Raw genomic sequence first — 14,653 nt, 5'->3', positions numbered from 1 at the left:
AGAATGTTTTATGAAAGTCTTTCCCCCCCATACAGGAACATGGTCCTAGCTGAACGTTGTGCTCTGCTCAGTGCTGAGATACTAAAGAGTCAGGCCAAGTACTCTGATGCTGCTACCCTCCTCATCAAGATGACCAGTGAGGTGAGAAGACTCTACTAGAGCACGACCGATATATCGGGTCACTGATATTATCGGCCAATATTGGCCTTCTAACGCTATATCGTTATTCGCCTATAATTCCACCGATAATCAGTAAATGGGATGGAAAAAGTCTCGTGCTTATCTGAACACTTGCGGCCATTCTCATGTCATTGTTGTCACAATGTAAGAAGTCAACATGTGAAGCGTTTTTCTTAGACAATTGCTCTGTTGGATCGGCAATTTATGACAATTCATTGTGGAGTAATGATTTAATTTCCTCGCTGTTAAACAGTATCGATAAGTGCTTGTCCCCCCCAAGGAATCGGTATTGGACCCAAATAAACATTGATCGGGCTCTAGACGCTACTTCTGATTTATCATTGTATCAGGTTCTTTGTTTTTACACTGTCGATTAACCTCTGGCTCTGTGTAATTCTGTAGCGAATCACTGTTACGTGTAGCCTATATTTATGTTTGTAATGTTACTGCCGTCTTGAACAGATTTCTCTTGCAAACAAGTTAGACTAACCTGTATAATTAAAAGTTCAATTAAAATGTTGTGTGGCATGTCCAAGGTATTAGCTAACCTGTATAACCCTGTCTATCTCCCTCCCAGGACTCTGACCTGCGTTCTGCCCTCCTATTGGAGCAGGCAGCCCACTGTTTCATTAACATGCGGAACCCCATGGTCAGGAAGTTTGCCTTCCACATGATCCTGGCAGGACACCGCTTCAGCAAGGCAGGGCAGGTGAGTGGGACTGAAAGAGGCTAAAGTTAGGCTTTGTTCTGTAGACATGCAACTGAAGAGGGCGAAACAGGGAGGTACCATGTACTTGGGTATGTAAATTCCTGTTAAAGAGGAATTGTGGGTGTGTAAACACCAATCAGGCCTTTTAAAAACAATGTGGTGATCTGAGACGAGGTGAGACAGGAGTGACTGGTGGGTCAGACGGGTGATATGGTTTCTGTCCTTCTGAAACCCCGTTTGAGCGGGAGGCCTGACGTCTTCAAAGTTCTAGAATTGTTAGAGCATTCCATTTCAGAACTCTTGATGGAGCGTGTTGATTGTTTTCTCCCCCTCCTCTCTCTACCTGTCATTATCTTCCCCTCCGCTTTCTTCGGTCTTCCTCTTGCCCTCTGCTGTTTCTCTATCCCCTCCTGTATCTTCTCCCCTCTCTCCCTCCCTGTAGAAGCGCCATGCGTTGCGGTGTTACTGCCAGGCCATGCAGGTGTATAAGGGTAAAGGCTGGTCCCTGGCTGAAGACCATATCAACTTCACTATCGGCCGCCAGTCCTTCACCCTGCGCCAACCAGAGAATGCTGTCACAGCCTTCAGACACATCCTCACCAATGACAGCCAGCAGACCTCCACACAGCAGGGAGCCTTCCTCCGGGAATACCTCTACGTCTACAAGGTAACACACTTACAATGTTAATAAAATCCTATCACAACCTAAAAACAACCTTTCCACAGCGTTAGCACATTATTACAACCCCACAGCAGGGAGTCAAGGAAACAAGATCACAACACAACCTATACATAACCTCAATATTACCTTAATACAGCCTACCACAGGGAGGCTCAGGAAGCCTTCCTTAGAGTACCTCTATACCCCTGAACAAGGCCATGGTGTGATAAACTGGAATGACACAGGCTGTCGTAGTGTTGCATCGTATACAGGTACAATATTCATATAAATTCATACACTGTGTACAAAACATTAAGGACACCTATTTCCATGACATAGACTGACCAGGTGAATCCAGGTGAAAGCTATGATCTATTATTGATTTCACTTCAATCAATGTAGATGAATGGGAGGAGACAGGTTAAAGAAGGATTTTTAAACCTTGTGACAATTGAGACATGGGTTGTGTATGTGTGCCATTCAGAGGGTGAATGGGCAAGACACACAAGATTTACGTGCCTTTGAATTGGGTATGGTAGTAGGTGCCAAGTGTACTGGTTTGTGTAAAGATCTGCAATGCTGCTGGGTTTCCCCCATGTGTATCAAGAATGGTCCACCCAAAGGACATCCAGCCAACTTGACACAACTGTGGGCAGCATTGGAGTCAACATGGGCCAGCATCCCTGTGGAATGCTTTCAACACCTTGTAGAGTCCATGCCCTGACGAATTCAGGCTGTTCTGAGGGCAAAAGGGGTGGATGCAACTCAATATTAGGAAGGTGTCCTTAATGTTTTGTACACTCTGTGTATATTCAGTTTATTTAACATGGGCTGTCACTCAAAAAAATTACTAAAGTAAGAAATACATACCCCCCCGACCCTTTACTCAGTTCTTTGTTGAAGCACCTTTGGCAGCGATTATAGCCTTGAGTCTTCTTGGGTATGATGCTACAAGCTTGGCACACCTGTATTTGGGGAGTTTCTTCCATTATTCTCTGCAGATCCTCTCAAGCTCTGTCAGGTTGGATGGGGAGCGTCGCTGCACAGCTATTTTCAGGTCTCTCCAGAGATGTTCGATCGGGTTCAAGTCTAGGCTCTGGCTGGGCCACTCAAGGACATTCAGAGAATTGTCCCGAAGCCACTCCTGTGTCATCTTGGCTGTGTGCTTAGGGTCGTTGTCCTGTTGGAAGGTGAACCTTAACCCCAGTCTGAGGTCCTGAGTGCTCTGGATAATTTTTATCAAGGATCTCGCTGTACTTTGCTCCGTTCATCTTTCCCTTGATCCTGACTAGTCTCCCAGTCCCTGCCGCTGAAAAACATCCCCACAGCATGATACTGCCACCACCATGCTTCACCGTAGGGATTGTGCCAGGTTTCTTCCAGACGTGACACTTGGCATTCAAGAGAATCTTGTTTCTCATGGTCTGAGTCCTTTGGAGCCTTTTGGCAAACTCCAAGTGGGCTGTCATGTGCCTTTTACTGAGTGGCTTCCGTCTGTCCACTCTACCATAAAGGCCTGATTGGTGGAGTGCTGCAGAGATGGTTGTCCTTCTGTAAGGTTCTCCCATATCCACAGAGGAACTCTGGAGCCCTGTCAAGAGTGACCATCGGGTTCTTGGTCACATCCCTGACCCAGGCCCTTTTCTCCCGATTGCTCAGTTTGGCTGGGCGGCCAGCTATAGGAAGAGTCTTGGTAGTTCCAAACTTCTTCCATTTAAGAATGGAGGCCACTGTGTTTTTGGGGACCTTCAATGCTGCAGAAATGTTTTGGTACCATTCTCCAGATCTGTGCCTCGACACAACCATGTCTCGGAGCTCTACAGACAATTCCTTCAACCTCATGGCTTGGTTTTTGCTGTGACATGCACTGTCAACTGTGGGACCTTATATAGACAGGTGTGTGCCTTTCTAAATAATGTCCAATCAACTGAATTTACCACAGGTGGACTCCAATCAAGTTGTAGAAACATCTCAAGGATGATCAATGGAAACAAGATGCACCTGATCTCAATTTCTAGTCTCATAGCAAAGGGTCTGAATACTCATGTAAATAAGGTTTTTCTGTTTTTTTTACTACCTGTTTTCCACATTATGTGGTACTGTGTGTAGATAGATGAGGACAAACATTTTTTTTTTTTTTGAATAAGGCTGTAACGTAATAACATTTGGATAAAGTCCAGAGTGCTGTGTGTGTGTCTACAGTGTATCTGTTGCACTTCATAGATTGTTTGTTTATTTGTTGGTGTTGGACTTTAGCTGAGAGAATTCTTTACAGAGCCAAGTATACAGTAGTTGACTAGCACCATTCATTCTCGCTGTTGATAATTAAAATGTTATAACTTCTAATAGTAACTGTAACCACTGGCGAGTTGGAAAGCGTGAGTTGATTGCCATCTAAGAGCCAACATCTTTTTTGCAACAGTGCTGCCTGCCAGCAATCAGATTCAAGGAGCTCAAATCAAATGTTATTAGTCACATGCGCCGAATACAACAGTTATTCCTTACAGTAAAATGCTTACATACGAGCCCCTAACCAACAATGCTATCATTAAGCAACATAGCAGACTTAATTTTTACATTCATGCACTTCTAAATTAATTTTGTAACTTTGTCCCAGAAGCATTTAACTGCAGGGCACTCCAACATAATTACAGAGGAATGTGTCAGCCTGATTTTATGGTACACAGTGAACAGTTGGGAGTTGGGGCCAATTTCATTGTTAAAGGTTTCCTTGGTGTTAAATGCAGTCTGTGAACAAACATAAAATGTTTAAGTTGTGATGCCACGGTCACATATTCTGTTCCAGTTAAGGGTTGTTCAAATTCACTTAGGTCGAGGTTTGGGTGATACCCCGGTACTCGTATATTTCGAAATACCGACTAAGATTTTCAATACCGTTGTTGAAGGCAGCTTATGGTAGAGAAATTAACATGAAATTCTCTGGTAACAGCTCTGGTGGGCATTCCTGCGGTCAGCATGCCAATTTCGTGCTCCTCAAATCTTGAGACATCTGTGGCATTGTGTTGTCAAAACTGCACATTTTAAAGTGGCCTTTTATTGTCTCCAGCACAAGGTGCACCTGTTGACCACGCTGTTTAATCATCTTTTTGATATGCCACACCTGTCAGGTGGGTGGATTATCTTGGGAAAGTTGAAATGCTCATTAACAGGAATGTTAACACATTCGGCAACAAACATTTGAGAGAAATAAGCTTTTTGTGCATATGGAACACTTCTGGGATCTTTTATATCAGCTCATGAAACATAGGACCAACACTTTACATGTTGCGTTTTTGTATTTTCTGTTCAGTGTATAAGTACCTATGAGTAATCTAAGATGTGTGAAATAAACTATATCCAGCTGTGCATTTGGTTTGCTAACTCTCAAGCTAAGTGCCTGGATGTCAAGATCAAGGGCTTGGTTACAGAAGAGACATTCAATCCCCTCCTTGATCAAGATCCTTGTTTTTTTTGTTGAAATAATGCCCCTTGTGTGCACATTTTGGTAATACCATATACTGCGGTATGGTTTGGCGGTTTAAAAATTTTGGATCCCATCCAACCCTACTTAGATCTGTGGATCATACTTTTTTTAATGGCTAGCCCTGAATCTGAACTTTCCCCCCAAAAAATATACGTCGTATGAAATTAGATTTGATAAAGATCAGTTCTTTTGGGAACCCATATAATTTCTTTATAACAACTGACCTTCTCACAGCTCTTCTACAGTCCTTTTTTTTTGCTGTGGTGTTGTTTTGGTATCAAGCATCGTGGTACTAACCCTGGTATCGGTATCAAAGTCAAAAATCGGGTATCGGGACATTACTCTGTCCCCTGGCCCTCCCGACTAGAGTGGAGGCATGTTGACTCAGTCCCGGGTTCGCTCCAGCCAGTGGGAGCGAATCATTGGCTAGCCTGCTGTCCCTCAGGACTCCATTACCCAGAAAGACATGAGGCAGTTATTTTGATAGGTTATTTAAGATGGAACATGTATCTAAAAATAAAAAAACCCCACAAATTTCCTTTTATTTTGGGCCTTTTAAAAACTTGCGGTATGTAGAATAGTGTGCTATAGCTTGGACAATAAATAAATATGGATAGGACTCTGGATGACAAAAACATGTTGTTTTCTACATTAGGCATGGGTGAACAGAGAATACATTTTCTTCCCGGTACAGGACCTCCTATATGGGCGTGCACCCAAAAAATGTATGGGCGTAATCATAGAATTGGATACAGTATAGAATCCCTATTAATTCAATAGGTTCTCTGTGGGCCTAGTCGTAAAGATTTGTCATTTAACTTTTTGAATGCATTACCTTTTATTGTGGTATTAACACAACCAGTCATGTTTTCATCGCATTGTCAAACAATCACTTCAAAGTTTTTCTTTACTAGGCTACCTGCACACGTTCAATTCACTTGCAAGATATTTCCAGCCTCCAAACAGTGGTGAATGGAAAGAGACATCTCTTACACAAAACACCAAAAACTGTCACGACATTTGGCAATCGTCATTAGGCCAGAATTTATGCATCCACTGCTGTCTGCACATGTCTCGGTTTTGGCCAAATTTCAATGTTCTCGTCGAATCGCGTTTTGGAGAGTAGGCTATACAAACTTTTTTTCTACTCCGTTCGCAAATTTTTCATGCATCTGAAATGCAGAAGTGATAGAAAGTGGTGTAATAGCCTAGATTTTACTTGACATTTTGCTTTAATTATTGTGATGGGCTCATGTTTTACCGGTACGGCATACCCCCAATATTACCGGATTGTACCGCCTTACTTTCACCCCTAATATTAGGGCTGTTTTCCTAAAGAAATCACATCCACTTCGTATTTTGTTTCCTTGTCGCAATACTGTTGTCGTCAGTGCCCTACTGTACACACTACAGAACTCTGGTACTGTGTGTGTACACTAAGTGTATTGCAATAGTGAAATTGCACGTTTCTTTTGAGTCTGATAGCCGTATTAAGTTGTGTCAATACGAAAATGTGACAATCCTCTCTCTAATCTGGCATTTCTTAATTTGTATACTAGACTAATATTTAGAAGTAATATTAACTTGAATAATAATGAAATGCTACACAATAGTGTAGTTGTGGAGAAAAGCCACGTGTTTCTTTTGAGTCGTCGTTCCCTCCCCCCGTGCACGTTGGCCTGGCCAATTTCTGTAACCTCATTCCAAGACCGTCACAGCCTTGTGTGTTAACAGTGTCTCCTTGCTCTGTACCTTTTCCTCCAGAATGTTACGGGGGCATGTGAGGTGGCGCTACCCCAGCTGCCCCTACCCTGCATCAACAGCTCTGCCACCAGGGTCTACTTCGGCCATGAACGCCGCCTGGCAGAGGGTAAGACTGAGACAAACACACACATTGCTCACCAATCATACATTTCAAGCTGCAAAAAATAGCAGTGAGACAGAGTGCATTGTGTGTGTGAACTTAAATGTGCGTTTTGAGACTGTGAAACGAGACGTACGTCTAGTGTTTGCGCACTGCTGCTGAGCGACTATCTTCGTCATTAAAGAGTCAAACTTTGAATGAAGATCAGAGGAGTCAAAGACCATGTCCCAAATGGCACCCTATATAGTGCACAACTTTTGACCAAGTAGGGAATAGGGTGCCGTTTCAGACATTGCCAAAGTGTGGCTGCCTGGGATGAAGAAAGTTCCTTCCTGCCGTCCACTGATTACAGCTGCTTCATTTAAACCGGCCCTCAAAACAAAACATATTTTAATTTCCTACCATACCCTCTGTCCTTAGATATTTAATTTAGGATTACTATGGCCTGAAGACATTTCAAAAACACATTTTCAGCACAAAAGGAGGTATTGTCCTGTGGGGTTTGAGACGTGGCATACCGTTACATACGTGTGTGTGTGTGTCATAAGTGAGGAGTGTTGGTGTTGAGTACTGAAGGTCACATAAACATGAAGTTAGATGAGTAATTTATCCCCTGACACTCTGTGACAACAGAGCCAACAAGAGAGTGTGTGACATTTATGGAATGTTTGTAGGAGTGTGTATGTTTGTATCCCTTTTGCACCAACCAACTCATATAGCCATTTTTTCCCAGTTGTATTATTGCACTATGTATTATGTGCTACTGCATAGTGCTGGTTTGATCCATAATGACCTGATTGATCAATTAATTGTAGGGATGTGCATCTTTCACTTTCAAGACGATTTGATACGCATCTAGATACATGGGCTCCGATATGACACAGGAACGATATGTTTTAGTTTGAAATGATTTGGTGCTATTCTGAGCTGAGCCATAGGGGAAACTGGGCATCTACCACACCACTATCAGTTAGGGGGTGGGGCAATGTTTGCTTTTTGTCCCCTCCCCACTTTTGATCTGAAATCACAATCAGCCATCAATTAGTCATTTTTGCAGATTTAAAGTGTAATTTATCAATATTTATATTTTTAAATTAGCTATGACATATCCGAAGTACTGCTATATATTTATTGGCTTCGACCCATCTCATAATCCTGTTATTTTTTGACAGTTTGGAAGTTTTGACGGACTCTGCTTCTTTTCTGCTGTCCATGTTGTGAAATGATTAACTTTATCTTGTAAATCTAAAAATGACCATATATACTGATAGTTTTAGTAGTTTTGCTTAAAAGATTGCTGATGGTGAACCTGAACAATCAAAATAAAATTGAATGTGAGCCCTGATCAGCGTGTCGCCTACCTATAGCCAGATAAGAGTTTTCTCTGGCAGTAGCATAGGCTACTTTCATTCCGGTAAAACATCATTTTCAACGGCGCAGTTGATAAACATAACCCAGTTAATTTACATTGGTTGTCACTCAACTTATAAAGCAGCTTTGCGCAAGCCATTTTACAGACATATCAGATCAGGAATAGGCCTACCTCATTGGGCAGCACGCGAAGCTGCGCACAGTTTGGCTACGCTACTGATAATGCCTGTTAGTTTTTTACATGCAAAATGACTTGTAGATCAATGACTGTCAACACAATGACATGCTTAGTTCGACACTGAAGAAGAGGATGCAGTTGTCACAAAATGAGGTATTTTCAGAACTGATGCATATCGGTGAATCGTTGCATCCCTAATTGATTGTGATATTGATTTATTAATCAGGTGAGAAGCAGGCAGCCACCCACGTGTCCTTGGACCAGGAGTTTGACCGGGACCTAGCTGCCATGTGGCAGGACCTCGAGGAACAGGTGGTTGCCGCCGCAAAACGTGGTGTCGTTCCGGCAACGTTTCAACCCACCCAGTGCTGCCTGAACAGTCAGACGGACAACCTCCGCTTCCCACTTGCTGTTGTGGAGGGTAACTACACTGGCACTCCTGTCTCTCATCCCTCCTCCTTTTAGCACGGCTTTCTTTTCTTATCCCACTCCCTCATCTCTCTCTGTCTTCTATTCAACTTTAAGTCTGATAGCTTGAGAGTTAGCCCACTCACACAACCCTTCACCTACAACCACACGCACATTAGAAATAGTATTACATTCACTATCCTCACATAGTGCCTTTCGGAAAGTAATCAGACACCTTGACTTTTAACACATTTTTTCCCTCATCAATCTACATACAATACCCCGTAATGACAAAGCAAAAACAGTTTTCTGTCATTTTTTGCAAATGTACAATATCGTTCAAAAGTTTGTGGTCATTTAGAAATGTTCTTGTTTTTGAAAGAAAAGCACATTTTATGTCCATTTTTAAATGAACATCAAATTGATCAGAAATACAGTGTAGACAATCTTGTAAATGACCATCACTCCTGTGTTCCAATGGCACATTGTGTTAGCTAATCCAAGTTTATCATTTTAAAAGGCTAATTGATCGTTGGAAAACGCTTTTCCAAATATGTTCGCACAGCTGAAAACTGTTGTTCTGATTAAAGGAACTGACCTTCTTTTGACTAGTTGAGTATCTGGAGCATCAGCATTTGGGTTCGATAACAAAATGGTCAGAAACAAAGACCTTTCTTCAGAAACTCGTCAGTCTATTCTTGTTCTGAGAAATGGAGGCGGCCCCGGTGCACAACTGAGCAAGAAGACAAGTATATTGGAGTGTCTAGTTTGAGAAACAGATGCCTCACAAGTCCTCAACTGGCAGCTTCATTAAATAGTACCCGCAAAACACGAGTCTCAACGTCAGCTGTGAAGAGGCGACTCCAGCACTCCGGTCTCAAACCTGAAAAAATTACTCAACCTGAGTTCCCTTTGTCATTATGGGGTATATTGTGTAGATTGACAATTTTAGTAATTTAATACATTTTAGAAGTTGTGTTGTCTATGTTCTTATCCTGCTCCCTTCCTCTTGTCTCTTCCTTTTGCCGCTACCTCGCTATCCCTTTCGCCGCTAACTCCCTCGCTTGACCCCGCGTCGCTCGGTCGCTCGTCGCCCCCCTCGTTGCTTGTCGCTCGCCCTACCCGCCCCTCGGCGCTCGCCCTAACCGCCCCTCGGCGCTCGCCCTACCCGCCGCTTGTTCTACCCGCTCGCTCTACCCGTCCCTCACCGCTCGCTCTAACCGCTCCTCGCCGCTCGCTCTACCCGCCCCTCGCCGCTCGCTCTACCCGCCCCTCGTCGCTCGCTCTACCCCCGTCGCTCGCTCTACCTCTCTCTCTCTCTCCCTCTAGAACCCATCATAGTTGAGGTGGTGTTCCGGAACCCTCTAAAGGTTCCACTGGTTCTCTCTGACCTCTCGCTGCTGTGGAAGTTTACACTCAAAGACTTCAATCGACCGCATCCGCAGGAAGACTCGGTCGGAGATGCTGTGGCCATCAGCAACGAGAAGGAGGCCAGCGTTCCCAGGGTAAGAGTGTGTGTTACCTTTGGTCTTTGAGGCTACAGTGCTGTAAGAGCAGGGTCGTATTCATACGTACACACTGTAGCAAAACACCTTTTTCTTATTGGATAAGTCCCACAGTTTCAGTATGTTTTCTTTCGTTTGGTGCCTGTTGAATATGACCCTACTATTCTTCAATCGGCTCGTCATGTCTGCAAATGTCATCAGCAGGCTCATTTAACCTCTACTTTTTACAATCCCTCTTGCTGCAGACCCCACAGAAAGATGACGTCATTGCCACCGAAGTCATCCCAGAGTTCTACCTGAGCCCTGAGGAGACGAAATTGGTAAGCTGCGTTTTATGGTTCTCTCTTCTTGCTGTCTTTCCTCTCACCCTAATTTTCTGTGACTTCTCTCTATGTCCGACCCTCAGTCGCTCTTCTTTTTCTTCTTAAAAGTCTTTCAATTTCTTCTGTCTGATTCCTCTCTGTCACCTCCCTCAGGCTCGTCTGAAGCTGCTGCCCCACCAGACCGGTCAGCTCAACATCCTGGGTCTAGTCTATAACCTGGCCTCCACCTCCTCTACTGGAGACACTACTATTAACAGCACCGCAGCCTCACAGAGCGAAGGTAACATACACATGGTCATGTAGTCACACACACAGTGAAACCAGTACAATAATTAAGCAATAAGGCCCGAGGGTGTGTGGTATATTGCCAATATACCATGGCTAAGGGCTGTTCTTAGCACAGCTTACACGGAGTGCCTGGATACAGACTTTAGCTGTGATATATAGGCCATAATACCACAAACCCCCGAGGTGCCTTATTGCTATTATAAACGGGTTACAAACGTACCTAGACCAGTAAATAGTAATTTTCTGTCATTCATGAGGAATAGGACCTGATATACCACGGCTTTCAACCAATCAGCATTCAGGGCTTGAACCACCTGGTTTATAATCCTGTTTTGGTCCCGCTCACCTGACGGTTGCGGTCCTCTCAACAGGTCCCTCAGCGGCAGAGGGGACTTCAGTTCGTGGTCGACAGGACCTAGAGATCCAGGGACCGCGGTTGAACCAGACCAAAGAGGAGAAGACCTCAGTCAGTCACGGTCCTGACCGACGTCTTGACCCCACCATCACCCCTCCCATGCCCCTGCTAGAGGTATTCACTCAATTCCAAATCAACCCTTAGCCCCTTGATCTCTAGGTCCCTACTCACTGGACACTTCTGTAGATCTGAGAGGATTGGATTGGTGGAAGTAATTCTTAGATTCACAGGAATGGCCAGGGGGTAAATGTTTGATTCAGGGCTCGTCCTTTATCCTCTGCTGTCTGCCCTCCTCTTTCCCTGTATGACTGATGGTTTCATACCAGCGATGTGAATTGGTCTGTGGTAGATTTCATCTACCATTTTTCCCCATCTACTTTTTCAATTTCTGCGATGTATTACCATTTAGATTGAACTGGGCAGTATATGAGTAATTATGGGATGGATTCAGACTAGTCTATATTCAAATGACTGGCAGCCAAGTCCCTCCCTATCACTGCTTTATATATCTGCCAATCTCATGAGAAGGGCTGTTACACTGTAACTGGTCACACACTAACTAACCTCTCTCTGTCCCCATTTCTCTATCACTATCCCACCCGTCTTCCTCGCTCTCCCATTTCTCCCCCCCAGGTATTCTTCCTCCAGTTCCCTACTGCCCTGCTATGTGGTGAGATCAGGAAGGCTTACGTGGAGTTCTGTAACATGAGTCGCGTTACCCTGTGTGGCCTGCGGGTGGCGTCCACGCACCCAGACTTCTTTACCTTTGGAAGCTCCTCCTTAGCCACACCTCTCACCCCCCTCAGCCCCACCTCTTTTGAAAACTGCTCTGCCTACAAGACCCTGGCCACACCCCCTGGCGCCACGCCCGGGTCTGTTGCCGCGGTGACACTGGTTTCAGAGGGGGACTTTGGGTCAGGGACAGGGTTGAGGGGAGGAGGAGTGTCCGGTGCGGGTATGGGGGGTAAAGGGATAACGGAGATCCCTCTAGGAGAGGGGACACTAAAGCCTGGAGAATCTACCCAGCTGCCCCTGTGGCTGAGAGGACCGGACCAGGAAGGAGTCCACGAGATCCACTTCCTGTTCTACTACGAGAGCGCCGAGAAGGGAGGCAAGATCAGGTAGGATATTCACTACACAAGCCAAGATCAGGTATGGGAGAGTTATTCAAGAAGAAAGTATGATACGCACTGCGTACTGAAAAGCCACATTGGACCAGCCATTAAAGCAGGGGAGAGAATCCAAATCAGGTTGGGGAGAGCGAAAGAGCAACCTTTCATAATCCGATAGGGCAGAGTTATTAAAGAGAGAAGCCTCTTACTCATTGCACATTAGGCTTACACCAGCCATCCAGAAATGGGAGAGAGCTGCCTGTTAATCAGGTAGAAGAGAGAGCAGGCTATTCTATTCAGGTAGGACCTTGGGGAAGCTGCCTGATGCAAGACATGAATGCAAGAAACTATCTCATTATAATTTTTTAAATAAAAGATGGAATGGAGCTGATAGAATCCTAAAAAGAAATTGTGAAAGCTGCCTACGTTTGAAGTCTTCACACAAAACTACACAAGTTAAGATCAGGAAGAGAAGACTGGTATTCACTCATTAGTCAATACACATTGCACAAGCCAAATAGTGTAACACGAAGCGCTAAGGGGAGAAAGTAGTTGAATGAAAAAGTTTTAATTTCACATATTTTAGAGCAACTATTCTGTTCGAGTGGACTTGATGGGTGTAGTCAAGCAGTAGAAAACTTACGATGAGTACCGGCCAAACTTAAGCACTGCCTGAAGCGTATTGGGTATCATTTCAATACAGGTGTGTATTTCTAAGTCTCCTAGTTATCCTGAATGTACACCTGCATGTGTCAGTCTTGCTTTAAAATCAGTGTTCACTGCTTGTAGTCAGACCCAAGATGACGTAGCAGTTCTGACGTCTTTGTCTTGTTGTGTCCCGTGTATATATATTTTTACAATTTTAAACCTCAATTTCAACATTTCAACAACCCACCTCACCCAATGTGGTATGCTCTATACTTTAGAACCAGAACTCCCAACAGAAGCTAGCCAGCTAACTAGCTAGTAGTCAGTTAGCCACTGCTAGCGGTCATCAGCTAACCTTAGCCCAGTCAACTCCTGCCAGTCTGCACAGCATGATTCAACCCAGAGCATACCGGACTGCTTTTTCTCCACCAAATCTCCATGTCTCCGGATTCCTACTGCAAGCTCTGAATCTTTTCACCTGGATCATCGCAGCTAGCTAGCTGCTATCCGAGTGGCTACTCCTGGCTAACGTCTCTGTCCCGAAGCAAGTACCAGTTAGCCTGGAACTAGCCTCGTGCTAGGCCCATCTCCCGGCTAGCTGAAGAGGTCCATCAGCCACTCCTTGGGCTACAATACCTATTTTGCCAATTGTCCTGGAACCCTTTTACTGCCGACACAGAGCCCCGCCGATCCATCACGACTGGTCTACCGAAGTAATCTGCCCGAGGGGGTTTCAACAGGCTCATCCGTTGCAACGTCGCCTGAAAGGCCCATCCGCTAGCCTGCTAGCCGCGGCCCACTAGCTGTCTAGAGCATATCGGACTGTTAGCTGAAGAGGTCCATCAGCCAATTTCTTGGGCTACAATACCTATTTTGCCAGCTACAATACCTATTTTGCCAATTGGCCTGGACCATTTTACTGCCTACACGTAGCCCTGCCGATCCATCACGACTGGTCTGCTGACGTAACCATCCGCGGGGGCTACAACTGACTCTTCCGTCGCGACGTCCCCCTAAGGCCCTTCTGCTAGCCCCGGCCCGCTAGCTGTCTGAATCGCCGTGTCTCCAGCTCGCCTAGCTACTCACTGGTCCCTATGATAACTCGGCTACGCATGCCTCGCCCTAATGTCAATATGCCTTGTCCATTGCTGTTTTTGTTAGTGATTGTCTTATTTCACTGTAGAGCCTCCAGCCCTGGTCAATATGCCTTAGCTAGACCTTTTGTTCCACCTCCCACACATGCGGTTACCTCACCTGCTTTAAATGGTGTCTCTAGAGACAACCTCTCTCATCGTCACTCAATGCTTAGGTTTACCTCCACTGTATTCATGCAACCATGTACAGATATAACCCTTGGTTCACTCCAGACCTGACTGCCCTTGACCAGCACAAAGACATCCTGTGGTGTACCGCATTAGCATCGAATAGCCCGCGCGATATGTAACTTTTCAGGGAAGTTAGGAACAAATATACACAGGCAGTTTGAAAAAGCTAGCGTTAGCTTTCC

At 44.8% G+C, this 14,653-nt stretch overlaps 1 protein-coding gene across 1 annotated transcript in view; it reads left to right on the top strand.

Moving 5' to 3' along the window:
* The window catches only part of LOC111971168 (trafficking protein particle complex subunit 8), a 69,016-nt gene that overhangs the window by 31,413 nt on the left and 22,950 nt on the right, over positions 1-14,653 (top strand). Inside the window, exons 12-21 of the mRNA XM_023997954.2 lie at positions 36-141; positions 758-889; positions 1,332-1,556; positions 6,799-6,904; positions 8,674-8,868; positions 10,185-10,360; positions 10,606-10,680; positions 10,837-10,963; positions 11,343-11,500; positions 12,020-12,507. Of these exons, the coding sequence (XP_023853722.1) occupies positions 36-141; positions 758-889; positions 1,332-1,556; positions 6,799-6,904; positions 8,674-8,868; positions 10,185-10,360; positions 10,606-10,680; positions 10,837-10,963; positions 11,343-11,500; positions 12,020-12,507 (1,788 nt within the window). The remainder of the gene's footprint in view (positions 1-35; positions 142-757; positions 890-1,331; positions 1,557-6,798; positions 6,905-8,673; positions 8,869-10,184; positions 10,361-10,605; positions 10,681-10,836; positions 10,964-11,342; positions 11,501-12,019; positions 12,508-14,653) is intronic.

The sequence above is a fragment of the Salvelinus sp. IW2-2015 genome, linkage group LG13 (assembly GCF_002910315.2).
Source record: "Salvelinus sp. IW2-2015 linkage group LG13, ASM291031v2, whole genome shotgun sequence".
Taxonomy (NCBI): domain Eukaryota; kingdom Metazoa; phylum Chordata; class Actinopteri; order Salmoniformes; family Salmonidae; genus Salvelinus; species Salvelinus sp. IW2-2015.
The sequence above is the reverse complement of the archived record's forward strand: the minus strand, read 5'-3'. Positions and strand labels throughout refer to the sequence as shown.